This window comes from Elephantulus edwardii, unplaced genomic scaffold, assembly GCF_000299155.1.
Source record: "Elephantulus edwardii isolate Elephantulus edwardi_28Jun2011 unplaced genomic scaffold, EleEdw1.0 scaffold00187, whole genome shotgun sequence".
Lineage (NCBI taxonomy): Eukaryota > Metazoa > Chordata > Mammalia > Macroscelidea > Macroscelididae > Elephantulus > Elephantulus edwardii.
The window spans coordinates 4126899-4142177 of NW_006399937.1; the positions used below are offsets into that span (position 1 = coordinate 4126899).

Consider the following 15279-nt stretch of genomic DNA (forward strand, 5'->3'; position numbering starts at 1 on the left):
TTCATTTATTATTACTCAGTAATGATAATCAGTTTCTTGATGTTTACTCAGTAAATTTTGACTCATAATGAGCCCATGTGACAAAGTTATAACCATAGAAGGTTCTTGGCTATTTCTATGACTATTATTTCAGACCAGACCTTATTTTCTTATACCTTTATTCTCCAATAGTCTCCTAACTCCTTCATTCTTTCCATTTTACACATTCCTTCCAGATATATTGTTCAAAACATAACATCAGTCATTTCATAATTTTTTTATTGATACTCTACTACAACTACTCAAATAGCCATACTCTCATTTACAGACTCATCCTATTAACAGAACTAATTTTCCATCTATCTACTGAATCTCCCTTACATTCATTTTCACTTCAACCAAATAAAATTTGCTGAGCACACCATACACTTTTCCTCATTTTCCAGTACTGTAATTTTTGCACCACTGATCCTTCTCTCTCAACTGCTATAAGTAGATGTAAAGTTCAAGACATCAGGTTCAGCACCTTAAGTCATCTTTTAATGCTATGAATAGTCTACTGTAAAAAATGGTATAGATAATATTGTTGTTTAAACAAAACTGATTTGAAATTTCCAAATTACATTGAAGTTTTCTGTTATATTCAAAGTTTGATCTCTAGTAAGTGGAAAAAATTAGAACTAGAAACAATGTCAGCTACATTTCAACCCAGAGGTATATGCATTTCCTCACACTGCTTCTCTTTGTTTAGTCCTTTGAATATTCGTCAGAGCTGATCAAAGGATGTGAGAAAGGGTATGTGTGAGGTATGGGAGGGAACATAAAATCAGTACTCTAAGTGTGAGAAAAGACCACATTGAATCAAGAGGAGTCAGAATTTTCATCTTAGAGGGTCCAACCTCGCAAAGCACATATTGTTTCTATTGTTGTCTGTACCAAATGTTGCAGGTTTTGAGTCAAATAACTTGCTATTGAGAGCTATCACAAGCCTCTGTTCCATTATCTATGTTGTTATGTGCCTTGAGTTACCTGCAATTCATAGCAACCCTAAATTATCTCTGCACCTCGCCTTATCCTAAGCCCATCTTATCATCTCAGATAGATATAATTCCATTTCTCCAGTCACCAAGTCAATCCATCTCATCCTGCGTCTTTCTCTCCTGTGTTGTCCCTATACCCTTCCAGATATGTTGTCCCTTTTCCAAGGACCGATCCACTCAAGAGAGTTGTGAAACCCAGTGAAATAAGTAATTTCAAATACTTAGAGGAGGCTTGGTGGTAATGAGTGCTCAGTGAACAGTAACTGAAAGCAAGATCGCTGTATCCTCCCCTTAAGATTCATAGTTTCTAAAGTATTGGAAGATCACTAAGAGTTAGGATTCACTTCATAGCAGTGGGTACAGGATTCTTAATAGCATCACCACCACTGGTCTCTTAAACAATCTTTCGCTAATGAAGTAAAGAAGCTCTTGAAATCCTTTCATAATGGAGAGAAATATGTTAAAATATAGTTACTTAATTTAGGGATTGTTAATAAATAATAACAAAAGTAGCTTAAAGGGGACTTGGATGCCAATAACTTTGTAGAATAAAGTAAAATATAATATAGTCTGTAAGGAAAGATTAAATATACTGATATTATTCTTTTAAAAGAGGAATTTGTTGAAATATTTAATATTTGGGTTTTGAGATACTTCTAATTCACACAAAAGAAATAGATATTGGCTAGTTTTATTTTAAACAAGTATATTAACTCCCCTAGTGGATTAAATGTTCATATGATAGAGAGTAAGACAAAATAAATGTCCCTCTGCCATATAAAAGCAGACTATCAAGAAAGTTATTACGTTATTGGAAGATATATTTTTAGCTGATATAGCTGAGATACTGTCAATATGACAAAATTATCCTTAACAGGATGTAGGAAGCTTACACTATTTTCTCCTTCTACTAGCAACATGAAGATCCATGAGGCTACCAAGGCCTCTTATGATAGCCTTATTCTTATTTCACACTGAGTTAATCCCTATAAACATGTGTATTATAAATCCTAAGCTTTATGCCTGCTATCATAATTCTATTTGGGAATTGTTTACCTGCATTACATTAATGAGGAAAGATTAACTTCAGTGTATTTCTCCCCTAAAGAAACCATAACTGCCACCCAGGCAGATAATATGTACACCCATGTTTATTGTGGCTTTGTTCACAACAGCAAAGAGTTGGAAACAACCTAAGTGCCCATCAACAAACGAATGGATAGAGAAGCTGTGGTATATTCGCACAATGGAATACTATGCTGCATTGAAAAACAAGGAACTCATGCAATATTATTTAAAATGGGTGATCCTGGAGGACATTATGCAGAGTGAAATATCTCAGTCACAAAAGAACAAACACTGCATAGTGTCACTGTTGTAGAATGGTACTGACATCAGGGTTGGGTTGAGACTGAGGAAAAAAATGCATAAATTATGTATACGGCATTGAAGCAGATGAGGGAGAGAACAGTTTAAAAGCTATATATGCTTGGGTACTATGGTTATGACAAGAGTCCAGAATGAAGGTTGCATAGTGGAGTATACTTGGGGGTGGGGAATTGTATACCAATAAAGGAATTTTTCTTTTACTTTTCAATGAGAAGAGCGAACTGGGAGGTGGAGAGGTGGGCAGGGAGAAAAATGCAGCAGTGAATGAATGTAAATCCCAAATCTCTGTAAATGTTCATTAAAATTAATAAAATAAATGTAAAAAAAAAAGAGCGAACTGGGAGGAAGGGTGGGTGAGAGAAAAATGCAGCAATGAATGAATAGAAATCTAAAATCCCTGTAAATGTTCATTAAAATTAATAAAATAACAAAATAATATTTCTTAAGTCAATCCCTTATGTGATATAAAAACAAATTAAACAAAAGAGCAAAGGAAATATGGGGTAAGATAGATGTGCAGATAAATGCAGATCCCCATGAAACCAAAAAGCAAAAGCTAAAGACACGTAGATTTTTATCCAAAGCTGACAGAGGGAGAAAGCTTTCCTCTAGGATCAATATGTGAACACAGACTTCAGCCTCCTAGAATGTGAGAAAATAGTATTTGTGGGATTTCCATTAGCAGCATTTAATAACTAAGACAAGTTTCTTACCTGAGCTCTCATCCAAGCTCTCCTCTGAGACGTGCTCATTCTGATGGACCCACTCTCCATTGCATTTGAAGAATATCTGCATGGCTGGCCTTGCCTTGCACCTCAGGGCAATGGGATTGCTCTTAATTATATAAGCATCATCTGGCTCTTCTATGAAATGAGGCAATGTACCAGGAGCTGATGGGATGGAATCAGGAAGGACTTCGCCATTGTCAGCTCCTGCAGAATTGAAGGGGACATCAAAGCATCAGAACACAGTCTATACTGAAAATATATAAAGCAGAAGACAAAGCTGAACACACAGCTCTAAAAATCTATGTGGGGGAAACTTTCATTATCATAACGGTATAGCATGTTTCTAAGACCTGGCTAAATGAATTATCTTCTAAATGCTTAATTAGTATTACTTCTTTTGCAAACACCTCTAGTTAAAAAGCAAAAATATTACTTCCTGGACTAAGGTATGACTAACCAAAGACTTAGTACTGTCAGTCATTTCGTATACATGTGAAAGTTTGACAGTGAATAATAAAGACTGAGGAGCAACTGATAATATATTTGAATTATGGCATTGGAGATGGAATAAGCAACATATTGTCGGGAGAATGAACAAGTCTGTTTGCAAGAACTGCCAGAATGATTCTTTCAATAAAAACTTTGTCTTACATATTTTGGGCATGTTATGAGGAGGTGAGGAACTGGTCCATGGAAGAAGACATGCTTAATAAAGTTGAAGCTCAGAAGAAAAGAAGATCTCTAACAAGATGAATTGACACAGGGACTATATCAATAAGCTGAAACATTTCGGTGTTTGTGAGAACGTGCAAGGTTTGGCAGTGTTTCATTGTGTCATATGTAAGTTAGCTCCCAGTCAGACAAGATTCAATGGCACCGAATGACAATAATCACAACTAGATATTTCTCTCTGTTATTACTGGAGAAGTAGAAATAGTAAACATTCAAACTGCAGTTTTTAATATATTTGCTGCTGATCAACCTAAGAGTGAAAGGTAAATTCTCAAGATGCACTCTAGCTAAAGTATTCACTGAAAGGTTTGGACTGCTTTGAAACTTGGAAATTTGGTGAGAATAGTTTATTATCCCATAAATATGTGTGCATAATGGTGGTATTTTTAATTTATAAGAAATTCCATAATATTCCAAGTAATTTTCCCTTTTCTTTTTTAGGGACTATCCGGCATTCTTCCTTGCGTAAACTTTTTCTGATATCTCACCAACTTAATATTCCTTTAACAAAATGTGAGGGTTTTTCCCAGAAACTTTGACAGTGATTCTCCTTCATTCTCTAAAAACTACTTGTTCTTTGTATATTATGTATTATATTATTAAAGCTGAAAATGAAATAAAATTACTAAATTAAATATAAGCTTATCACACTTATTCAAAGGGAAGCAAAGGCATGGTTCTTCGTTAACATTCAGGAACTGATGAAAAGGAAAAAGCAAAAGAAAAAGGAAGAGAGGAGAGAGTAAGACTTGATTTTCTATGTCTTCACTACATTTGACATCTTCACTACATTATACAAAAGCACAAGGCCCCCAAACCAAAGAATGTTAAGGAATGACTCCCGAGCTATATGTAGATGATCAAGATAAATCATATCATACACTGTTCAATGACCACTCCAACAAAAGAACAAGGAAAAACAAGAGTCTCAATACCAATATCAACAACATTTTCAGAATTATTATTTTTAATTAGGCCAAAACAGTCTTTAGCCTTAAACCAGGAAAAAGCAAGTTCCTAGATGGTAAAACTATTCAGTTTGATTGATTGTGAACCTAATGTTGGACATACAAGTTTACCCAGAAGTTTCATTGAAAAAGTCCTGGAAATCTACTTCAGAAAAAGAATTTTAAAACCCTGTGGTATATGATTGTACTCCAATCCACACAGGTTTATCACAAGTTCCAAATGACTTGATGACAACTGATTTGCTAGTATGGAGAGGAAACTAATGTTCATCAGGTTATAGTTTTCAGGAGAAAACCTCAGAGTGCAGTGTATCCTTTCATTTCACCTGGTTTTCCAGTTCTGAACAACTACACCTTCATATTTATTATTCGTGTTTGAGTTAAAATACAAAGTACTGTCAAAGATAAACATACAGTATAATACCAAAAAAAAAAAAGAAAGAAAGAAAATGAAAACTTCTGTTGAATGGATTCTGATTCATGGTGACCTTCCATCAGGTTTTTGAGGCTGTAAATATTATGGGAACAGACAGCTTCATCGTTTTACTATAGAATGGGTGATGAATTGGAAGTGACATCCTATCAATTAATAACTTCATATGTAACACACAATGACAGCGTATTTCTTATTAAGAGTATTTAGGAGAAATTCTAAAATAATAAACAAAGTAAAACAAGAATAGGATTCCAAGAAGTATGACTTCCTGTAATTCTTTTTGGTGAGAAACAAAAGACGTTGTTATGGAAAAGACCTCTTGCCACTGGGAACACAAAAACCATGTGTGAAATAGGAATTAATTATGTATAACAATAGCTTGAGTCTCCTAAATACTATTTTTTCCATGAAATATATCAAATTGAAAATAAAAAAATAAAAGCACCACATAACAAAGATTTAAGAGCCTATAAGTGTTATAATGGATTTGTGATAGAAAAGCTAAATCAAGTACAAGTAATTCAACATACAAAAAAAATCATAATAAAATAAGTAAAATAAATGGTATGAGAGTAAACAGTTTATATCATAAAAGAACAACAGAGTCACTTGGAAAATAAAACATGTAATCTAACATGAAGTAAGAGGAGTTTCAGGAAAAAACTTATATTTTTCAATATTTTAAATCATATTTACAACAGACTTAATAAAAAATATTATATATTCATTCATTCCGTTACTGACAACTCATACCTTTTCCATCCTCAATAAATATCGAGTCCCCACAGGCTTCCATAAATCCATGCATTAGAGGAAATGACAAAGGTATTAAAAGATTTTATATGGGCATCAAAAGCTCACTATCCCATCAGGGGCTTGCATTCTGTCCAAAGTAATTCATTGTTGTTTAAGAGGGTCAACTGATAAAGCATACAAACACAGGCATACTATGGAGTTTCCTGAATCACATTTTTTGAATGCTAAATGGCTATTTTTTTAATAGTAAGGATGCATATAGAGGTATGTTAAAGTGTGTGTGGTGGGGGGGTGGAGATTATGAAAAAAGGTTTTCTAAGTAAATAGAGAAAACAAATTAATCAACAAAAGGAAATGTCAAATAAACAAATCAAGACACTACTACATCATTAGATAAATCATGTTTTAACCATTCAACTCACAAAACAGGGAGTGAGATCTAATAGCAATTAGGTTATCCTCTTGTCATTTTAATAAAGGCCTTTAAAGTAACAAATAAAAGCCTGATGGGAAATAGGAGAAGAGTGAAATAGTTAATCTGAGGGTAATAAGTTTGCTGGCTGTCTTACAGACTGTTATTAAGAAACAATCAATCACAGAATGGTCATATATCTTTATTAATAATAAAAAATATTTTGCTATGTAAAAATCAGATATGTATAAAAAGGAGTGACAAAAAGAAGGTGAAAAAAATTAAATATGCATTTATATATGTATCACCATTGTTTTACATTCTCCCAGCAAACCAATGAGAGAAGTAAGGATATATTTCATTCATTATTTATTTTCAGCTTTATATGGAGAAGTGCTGAGAATGGTGTTTACCTAATTCCCCTGTCCAGTTTCTTTCCTGACCTACACTTTAACTCTTGGCTATCACTCTTCTATCATTTTTCTGCTGCTTTTATGACTTGCTTTTTCTTAAACTGCCAGAAGCTGTGCAGCCAGTATTTACAATACCAGCACGGTTACCCATGATAGACAGATTTCAACAGAGCATACAGACTAAGGTAGCATAAGAGACAAGCTTGGAGATAGACTCCTGATAATTGTTGTTGTTGTTGTTGTTATTTGCCATTGAGTCGCTTGCGACTCATAGCGACCCTATGTACAAGAGCTCTAAATGCTGTTCTATCCTGTGCCAACCTAGCCATCTCAAACGCACTTATTCCCACCGCTCCAGTCACAGAATCGATCCATCTCACCAAAGTTCTTCCTCTCCTTCGCTTCCCCTCCACTCTGCCAAACATGATGTCCGTCTCCAAGGACCAGTCCCTCCTTGCAACATGCCCAAAATATGTCAGACGAAGCTTCAGAATCCTTGACTCCAGGGAACACTCTGGCTTCACGCTCTCCAGGACAAACCTGTTTGTTCTCCTAGCAGTCCATGTATATTCAAAATTCTTCTCCAGCACCACAGCTCAAAGGCATCAATCCTCTTTCTATCAGCCCTATTCACTGTCCAACTCTCTGATGCATAGCACATAACTGCAAAGACTATAGCCCGGATCAGGTGCACCTTAGTCTCCAGCCTGACATCGTTGCTCTTCAGTACTCTTGAGAGGTCCCTCACAGCTGACTTTCCCAATGCAATTCGTCTCCTGATTTCCTGGCTGCTGTTACCAAGAGCCTTGACTGTGGAGCCAAGTAAATTAAAACTGTTAACTATCTCAATCTCCTCACCATCCATGCTGATGCTACCAATTGGCCGAGTGGTTAGAATCTTTGTTTTCTTGACATTTAGCTTCAAGGAATTGGAGATCCTGTGGATCTCAAAATAACCCTATAACCCTGCCCTATATAGTGTGGAAAGATGGGCAGCCTAGGTTGGAACTTGGTAGTACTTAACAGCCTTAAAAGCGAATTCAGTATACCAATAATCATGAACTTGGTACACGGCCAGACAATGTTTCACTATGTTGAATCTGAGGTTGCCAGAGTCAAAGTAGCCTTGCTTGGTTGATGGCTCCCTCAACATAGAACCTGGTTTAATCTCCATGAGAAAGCTCTCTTCATCTCATCTCATCTCATCACCTCTTCAACTCTCTCCAAAGAAGATAAATGTGATGCTGGGACTTATCTGACAGTTTTGTATGGAAGGGTCCTGGAATTTCCCAAGGAATTTCCTAAGGAAGAGAAAGGGAAAGGAGTTGGAAGAAAAGAAAGGGGTGTTCAACACAACTCATTGATGTAAAGTCAGAATAGATTCATGGATGACTCTCAAATGAGTTTTCAGGGGCTGTAAGTAGCACAAGAAAAGATTGCCCATATTGCTCCCACAGACCCACTGATGATTTCAAATGATCAGAGAGGCACCACTTTTGGGTAACATCACACAATCTCTTACAAGTAGGCCACCAGAGATCCCTAGAAAGAGGTGAGGAACATTAGTGAGCAACACTGAGTATACAATGGACTGCCAAAAGAACAAATGAATCAGTCTTGGAAAAGGATAGTCAAGGTTTTTCTTAAAAGTAAGAATGGTGAGACTTCTGTGAGCTCTGGTGGCCTAGTGGCAAGAAGCTGCACTGCAATCCCAGAGATATGTGGTTCAAATCCACCAGATGCTCTTCTGAAGAAGGAGGGAAAATCTCCTCCTGTACCAGTCAGATCTGATTTGACGGTGCAGACATTAAAAAAAAAATAAAAGAAAAGAAAAAAGAATGGTGCGTCTTCGTCTCACGTATTTTGAGCTTGTCATTTGAGGGATCAGTCTTTAGAAAAAGACATCCTTGGAAAAGTAAAGGGTCAGTGAAGGAAAAGAAAATCCTCAGCAAGAAAGCCTGTGACTGAAACGATGAGCTTCAGCACAACAGAAATTGTTAGGATGGCACAAGATCAGGCAGGATTTTATAAATATATATACACACATGCACATATACATACACATATACATACAGAGAAAGAGAAAGAGACAGAGAGAGACAGAGGGAGATTGAGATTATATATATATATTTGGAAGCAGGAGTGGCATTCACTTCCTAACAACATGCCTCTGGAAACTCTATGAACTTTGAGAAATGACAATAGTTATAGAAAAGCTTCAGGTCTTTTGTTCAAGGGTTCTCTACGAGTCATGCTCAACTTGATGGCAATCAACAACAACGTGTGTGTGTGTGTGTGTGTGTGTGTGTGTGTGTGTGTGTGTGTGTGAGAGAGAGAGAGAGAGAGAGAGCAAGCCAACTTTATGACATCTACCAACAACAAAAGCTGTGGGTAATAATCCTGATACCTACTGTTTGGCTGTGGAGAAGCACAATTAATAGTTTTATGGAAGAATACATTTTATTAAGAATTCAAGATAAATTAATTTGTAAATTTAAATTTTCTACTACTTTATAATTCAAAGGATACATTTTAAAACTTAATGTGATAATTGCTATCAACTATTTAACCTAGTCAAATGTATTCTCCCATAAAATTTTAACAAGTCTCATTTATTGACCTGAAGTCAGAATTCACTTAACACCGACCATCCAGTGGATTTTCAGAGGCTGAAAATTGCGCAGGAAGAGACTGCTGATTGTTCTCCCTGACAGCTCCTGTCGGAGTCAAGGTGTGTAAGAAGTATCCACTTTAGATTACCAGCACAACTCCCTACAGACTACACCATCAACTACACCACAACTTGCATGGACTCAGTTCACTTTCTGAAAGACGGAAGTGGTAGTGTGACACTAATTTGACCAATGAGTCATGAGTTTATGAGAACTTTCATTTTCATGATATAAAGAGTAGGTATGGCTGATACTACCCCTTCCCATTTTTGTTATTGCCTTAAACGCCTTTGTAATCCATGAAACTGAAGATCATGAAGAAAGTTGAAGAAGAACATGCTGACATCTCCCAGGAGACACCTACTCATTTGTTTAAGCTAAAAAAAAAATAAAATAAAAAGAACAACAAACTCAATGTCATAGAGTGGATTCTGATCATAACCAAAGGCAATGTCTGCCTTTTTCCAAAGGAGCCACTGGTGGATTTGAACCACCAGAGATTTGCAGCCTTTCTGTTTATAGTATTTGAGATAATGATTGTCAGGTTTCTTCCAATCTTTGGCTATAAACTGTTTGCATTGACACAGCTATATTTTCCTACTTAAATAACCCCTGAGGCTCTAAGCTTCACTTAATTAAAACCCAATGGTGAAAGCATTTTGATAAATTAAGTGGAAAATATGTTAATAGAGAGCTGTAGTGCCACAGTCCATAGGGAGTTGCACCGATCCAAAATCTGCACCTTTCAGGTGTTTCAAATCTACCTGTGGCTTACTGGCAAAAGAGGGTCAGTTTCCTCCCCTGTGACTCACTTAGGGGTAGGTTGAATTCAATGGCAGTAAGAGAGAAAGAGAGACTGATAGAGAAACAGGTGTTAGCAGAAAGTAAAAATATGTATTTGTTATTGTGTGTTCCGTGGAGTCAGGACCAACTCATAGCTGGCCCTCTGGCGGGGTTTTCGGAGGCAGTTAATTGTGTGGTAGGAGGTTGCCCATCCTTCTCCCTTGAAGCATCTGTGGATTCAAACCATGCGGTTTATGGGATGGCAGCACAGCATTTAGTAGGCCACCAGAACTGCCATTTATTGAGTGATCACAGGTTATTGTATTAAGTTTGTTCCATGAATAGTTTAAGTCTTTCAGTCTCACAATTCTATGACGGAGTACTTCAGAACCCATTTTTCAATGAAAGAAATGCTTCCATGATGCATCTTTCCAAAAGTTTTATACATAAGAGAGTGTAGATTCAGAATTAGAAGACAGATTTTTTTCAGTTGACATGCATGAGTTTAAAAATCTTAAATTGTCATTGAACAAGTTCCTGCCTCAGGACAATAGTGGGCAGTGCACAAAAACAAGATATAATTATGTAAAAGGCAGCATTCTCTGTGAGGAATCTCACCATTAACTGAGAGTAGGTTATTAACCATAATTACCATTCAGTTATCCTATTAGCTGGTCTGTGGTTTTAGTTCAGACTGGGTGTGTCATGGACAAATTCCAGAGAAGACCTTTAGGGGATTTTTTTTTAAATGAGACTAGAAAGTACTCAACTAATTATGCTCAACTGGCCAGGCATTCACGCCAGTCAGAAACGGAAAAAGTGATAAAGAAAAGTGCTATTTGAGGTGAATGAGTAAAATAATGAGAAGAATTTTTGAATGTTTCATTTGGAAGTAGTTTCATTTCTTTTAAGCAAGGATATTCCAGTTAAAATGTAAGAAATAAAATAGGAGATATTTGCAGCAAGTAAAAAGGGACTGGAGACAAGGATAGTGTCATTCTATTAAGATTAGCCATGCAAAACTGCCAATATTTGAACATCTCCATCTATTATGTTTGCAATGCAAATGGGTACACTGAAGACCAGTAACTCCAAAATAGAAGTTATAAAATCTCGAAATAAGGAGCCTTGGTGGTTCAGTGATTCAGCATTCAGCTATAAGACAAAAGTTTAGTGATTTAAATTCCCCAGCCACTGATAATTTCACAGCAGAAAGATGTGACTTACTTGTTATGTTGTTATGTGCTCTTGAGTTGCCTGTTACTCATAGGAACCCAATGTACAATAGCTCTGACCCCTGCCCTATCCTGAGCCAATCTCATTGTCTCCAACACACGTACCCCCATTACTCTAGTCACTGAGTCAATTCATCTTACTTGGGGTCTTCCTCTCCTGTGCTGTCTCTCCATCCTTCCAAGCATGATAGCCTTCTCCGAGGATTAGTTCCTCCTGGTAGCATGGCAAAAGTATATCAGATAGAGCATCAAATTTCTTGCTTCCAAAGAGTAGCTTGTTTTCATCCTCTCCAGGTCAAACCTGTTTGTTCTCTTGGCAGTCTGTGGAACATTCAATACTCTTCTCCAACACCACTACTCAAAGGCATTGATTCTTTTTTTATCATCCTTAGTCATTGTTCTCTGGTGCATTTCAAGTAATTGGCAAGACCATATCCCGGATCAGAAACACCTTGGTCTCTAGACTGACCTCATTACTCTTCAGTGTTCTAGAGAGGTCCCTAACAAAAGATTTTCCCAACGCAATTCATGTTTTGATTTCCTGACTGCAAGTGTCAAGAGAGTTGATTGTGGAACCAAGTAAGCTGAAGTTATTAACAATCTCAAACTTTCCCCCATCTATCTTGACACTGCCAATTGGCCCAGTGTTGATAATATTTTTTCCTTGTTGTTGATGTCATATTGAAAACTGCAGTCCTCAATCTTCTACAGCAAATGTCTCAGGTCCTCCACAGTTTCAACAAACAAGCTTTTGTCTTTGCATGACATGAGCTTACTTAGGTGAATATGCCTTAGAAACCAAATGAGGCAATTCCACTTGGTCTTATAGGAGCATTATGAGGGTGAAAAGTCTAATTTGACTTGAAAATAGGTGTCTCCAAAGCAGGTGACATTGCAGGAAATTAAAGGTATTAATGAAGTTTAGTTTTCAGACAACTTGAGAAATTTTTGGTATTTTTTCTTTAAAAACATTATTTTAAAACACATTTTTTTCTCTTCCTTTCCAAAGTTCCCCTTGGTTTTCTCCTTAAGTACTACCAAGGGCATTACCAACATTGGCATGAATCAAAGGCTAAATCACTTATGAAGAAAGAAGTCTGAAGTAAAATTAGACAACCTAATTTAAAATCTGAAGTAACTCTGTGGAAAAAGTGAATGACTTAACTCTCTTGTTCCACTTTTTTGCATCTATAGAAATTTAACAATCACTCCTTTATGATGTTAGATATAAAGATAGATTGTTGAAAATTAAATAGATTGCAGCTGTTGTTATGTCCTGTCAACTCATAACTGATTGTCCAGAGGCTTTTACAGTAGAAGAGATTCCCTTCATTCTCCCAAGGAGCAGCTTGTGTATTTGAACTTCTTGTCTTTGAGTTAGCAAGGCAACTCCTTACCCACTAGGCCCACTAGGCCACCATATCTCTCATGGTTAAAGCGATATCAATATAGTTAGAGCTAGAGAAAGGTGGAGATAGCTATATATGTAGATACACACACACACACACATATCTATATAAAAGTAAATGCTATAAAATATTATATGCTACCAGCACTGCCATCATCATCATCATCATTGCCAACATAAACAGAAGCACAAAAATAGAGGGAATTGCAATTACAATCACAATGATCAGAGTCTCCAGGAAATGAGAACAGTTAACATTTAGACTGCTAACTAAAGTTAAGGGTTTAAGTCTATTCAGATGTATCTCATAAGAAATGTAGAAAATCTACTTTTGAAAAATCAGCCAGTGAGAACACTAAGAAGCATATTTTTATTCTTTTACACACAAGGTTATTGTAAGTAGGAACTCATTTCCTGGCTATGGCTTATCTATATGTTGTTGTTCTGTACCATAGAGTCGGAACAGATCAATAGCTGACCCTCCAGTGGGTTTTTAGAGGTAGTTAATTACATGAGAAGAGATTTCCCATCTTTCTCCTGTGGAGCAGTAAATGGATTAATACCATGTGCTTTAAGATTGCAGCGCAGCTTCTTGCCACTAGGCCACCAATGCTAGCCATTATCAAACTTGTTATCTTAGTATTCATATTTCAATTTTATGAGACTATTATAATAATCTCAGATTTGTGGTGACATGAAAGAATGTTTTAATTTATCTACTCTGTTCACTTCATGCTTTGTTATTAGGTTCAGTCAAGTGAAGTGCAACTCCTAGAGACCCATAATGTACAATGGAACGAAACACTGCCTAGGCCATTCACATAAACTGTTGCTGTTTGACCTTACAGCCACTATGACAATCCATCTTATTGAGAGTCTTCCTCTTTTTTTTGCTGATCTTCTATTTACAAAGAGAACTCTAATGGCCTAATGCATAAGGAGTTGTACCGCCAACTCAAAAGCAAGTAGTTCAAATCTACCAGCTGTTGCATGGGAGAAAACTGGACAGTCTTCTCTCATGAAATTTAAAGTTTCTGAAAGCCCCCTGGAGAGTCAGCTGTGAGTTGGTCCCAACTCCGTGGCAGAGGTAGCACCAACTTTTCATCTGCTGTTTTACAAAGTATGCTATCTTTCTCTAGCCACTGGCTATTCCTCTTAAAGTGTCTGAAGTAGGTAAAACAGTCTCAACATCCTCAGTTCTAAGGATCACTCTGATTATACTGTCCAAATACAGGTTAGTATGTTCTTTGGGCAGTGGCTGGTATATTCAATATTGTTCACTAACACTACAATTCAAAGGCATCAGAAGCTTTTTTTGTTATATATATATATATATCTCCATGAAAGAAGGATGGGCATTCTCCTCTCATGTGATTATCTGCCTCTGAAAACCCACCAGAGGGTCAACTATGGGTCAGTTCTTACTCTACAGTACACAACAACAACTACTAGGTATCTATGTATCTATGTGTCTGTCTATCTATCTTAATTCTGTGAGGCCTAATTTCCGAAAGCATGCTGTAAAGGCATCTATTTAATAAGTAAACATATAGTGAATGGTTAGATCATATACCAGGCACTTAGATTTCTTACAATTTAATAAGATAATTCACAATAGATTTCTTACTGATTAGACTTTAACAGGGAAATCATTATCAAATGAAGGTTGCATAATATCCCAGAGCCCCCTTACTAGAACACTGAAATGAGGTAAGATATCTTAGAGGAAGCTCTTTACATTCTAGTCATTGTCTGGGAGCATATTGGTTCATGGCACTATGAATACCAGAACAGCAAGTCATATTAAGGAAACCACGTTACATAACCTAAAACACAACATGATAGAGCTGAGTTCTCCGCTTTTATTTATGTAAATCTGACTTGTCTCCATATGGTTACTTAATTAGATGGGAGATGCACTGTACCTGTTTAATTCAGAACAGTTATAATTTTGCATACCAAACTTTAATATAATTTGCAAAACACTGATTCTTCCTTAGCTTTCACTAGAAGTTTTCTTATTCTTTACATTCAAGTATTATTATGCCTCTTTTTTTTAGGCCCTTAATTAAATTGGGAATGCTTCATATTGCTAATTTATGTAGTTCACCTTACTTGTGTTGATCTTGACTATTCCATTGAGAAGAGCTTAATGTCTGCCAAATAAAAGGTGATAAACTATACTTACAACACACTCAGTGAAAATTGGTGAATCATTCTTAATTCTTAACATAAGAAGTTTTTCGTTTTTGTAGTGTTTTTAAAAATCACATTCATTATTACTCAAATTACAATAATTGCATTTAATCTATTAAATAATTTAAATAA

At 36.2% G+C, this 15279-nt stretch overlaps 1 protein-coding gene across 1 annotated transcript in view; it reads right to left on the bottom strand.

Moving 5' to 3' along the window:
* Positions 1-3365, bottom strand: part of UNC5D (unc-5 homolog D (C. elegans)) — a gene marked incomplete at its 5' end in the record, with an annotated part of 423355 nt that extends 419990 nt beyond the window's left edge. Inside the window, one exon of the mRNA XM_006896652.1 lies at positions 3122-3365. Coding sequence (XP_006896714.1) covers positions 3122-3365 — 244 coding nt within the window. The remainder of the gene's footprint in view (positions 1-3121) is intronic.
* Between the last annotated feature and the right edge of the window lie 11914 nt (positions 3366-15279).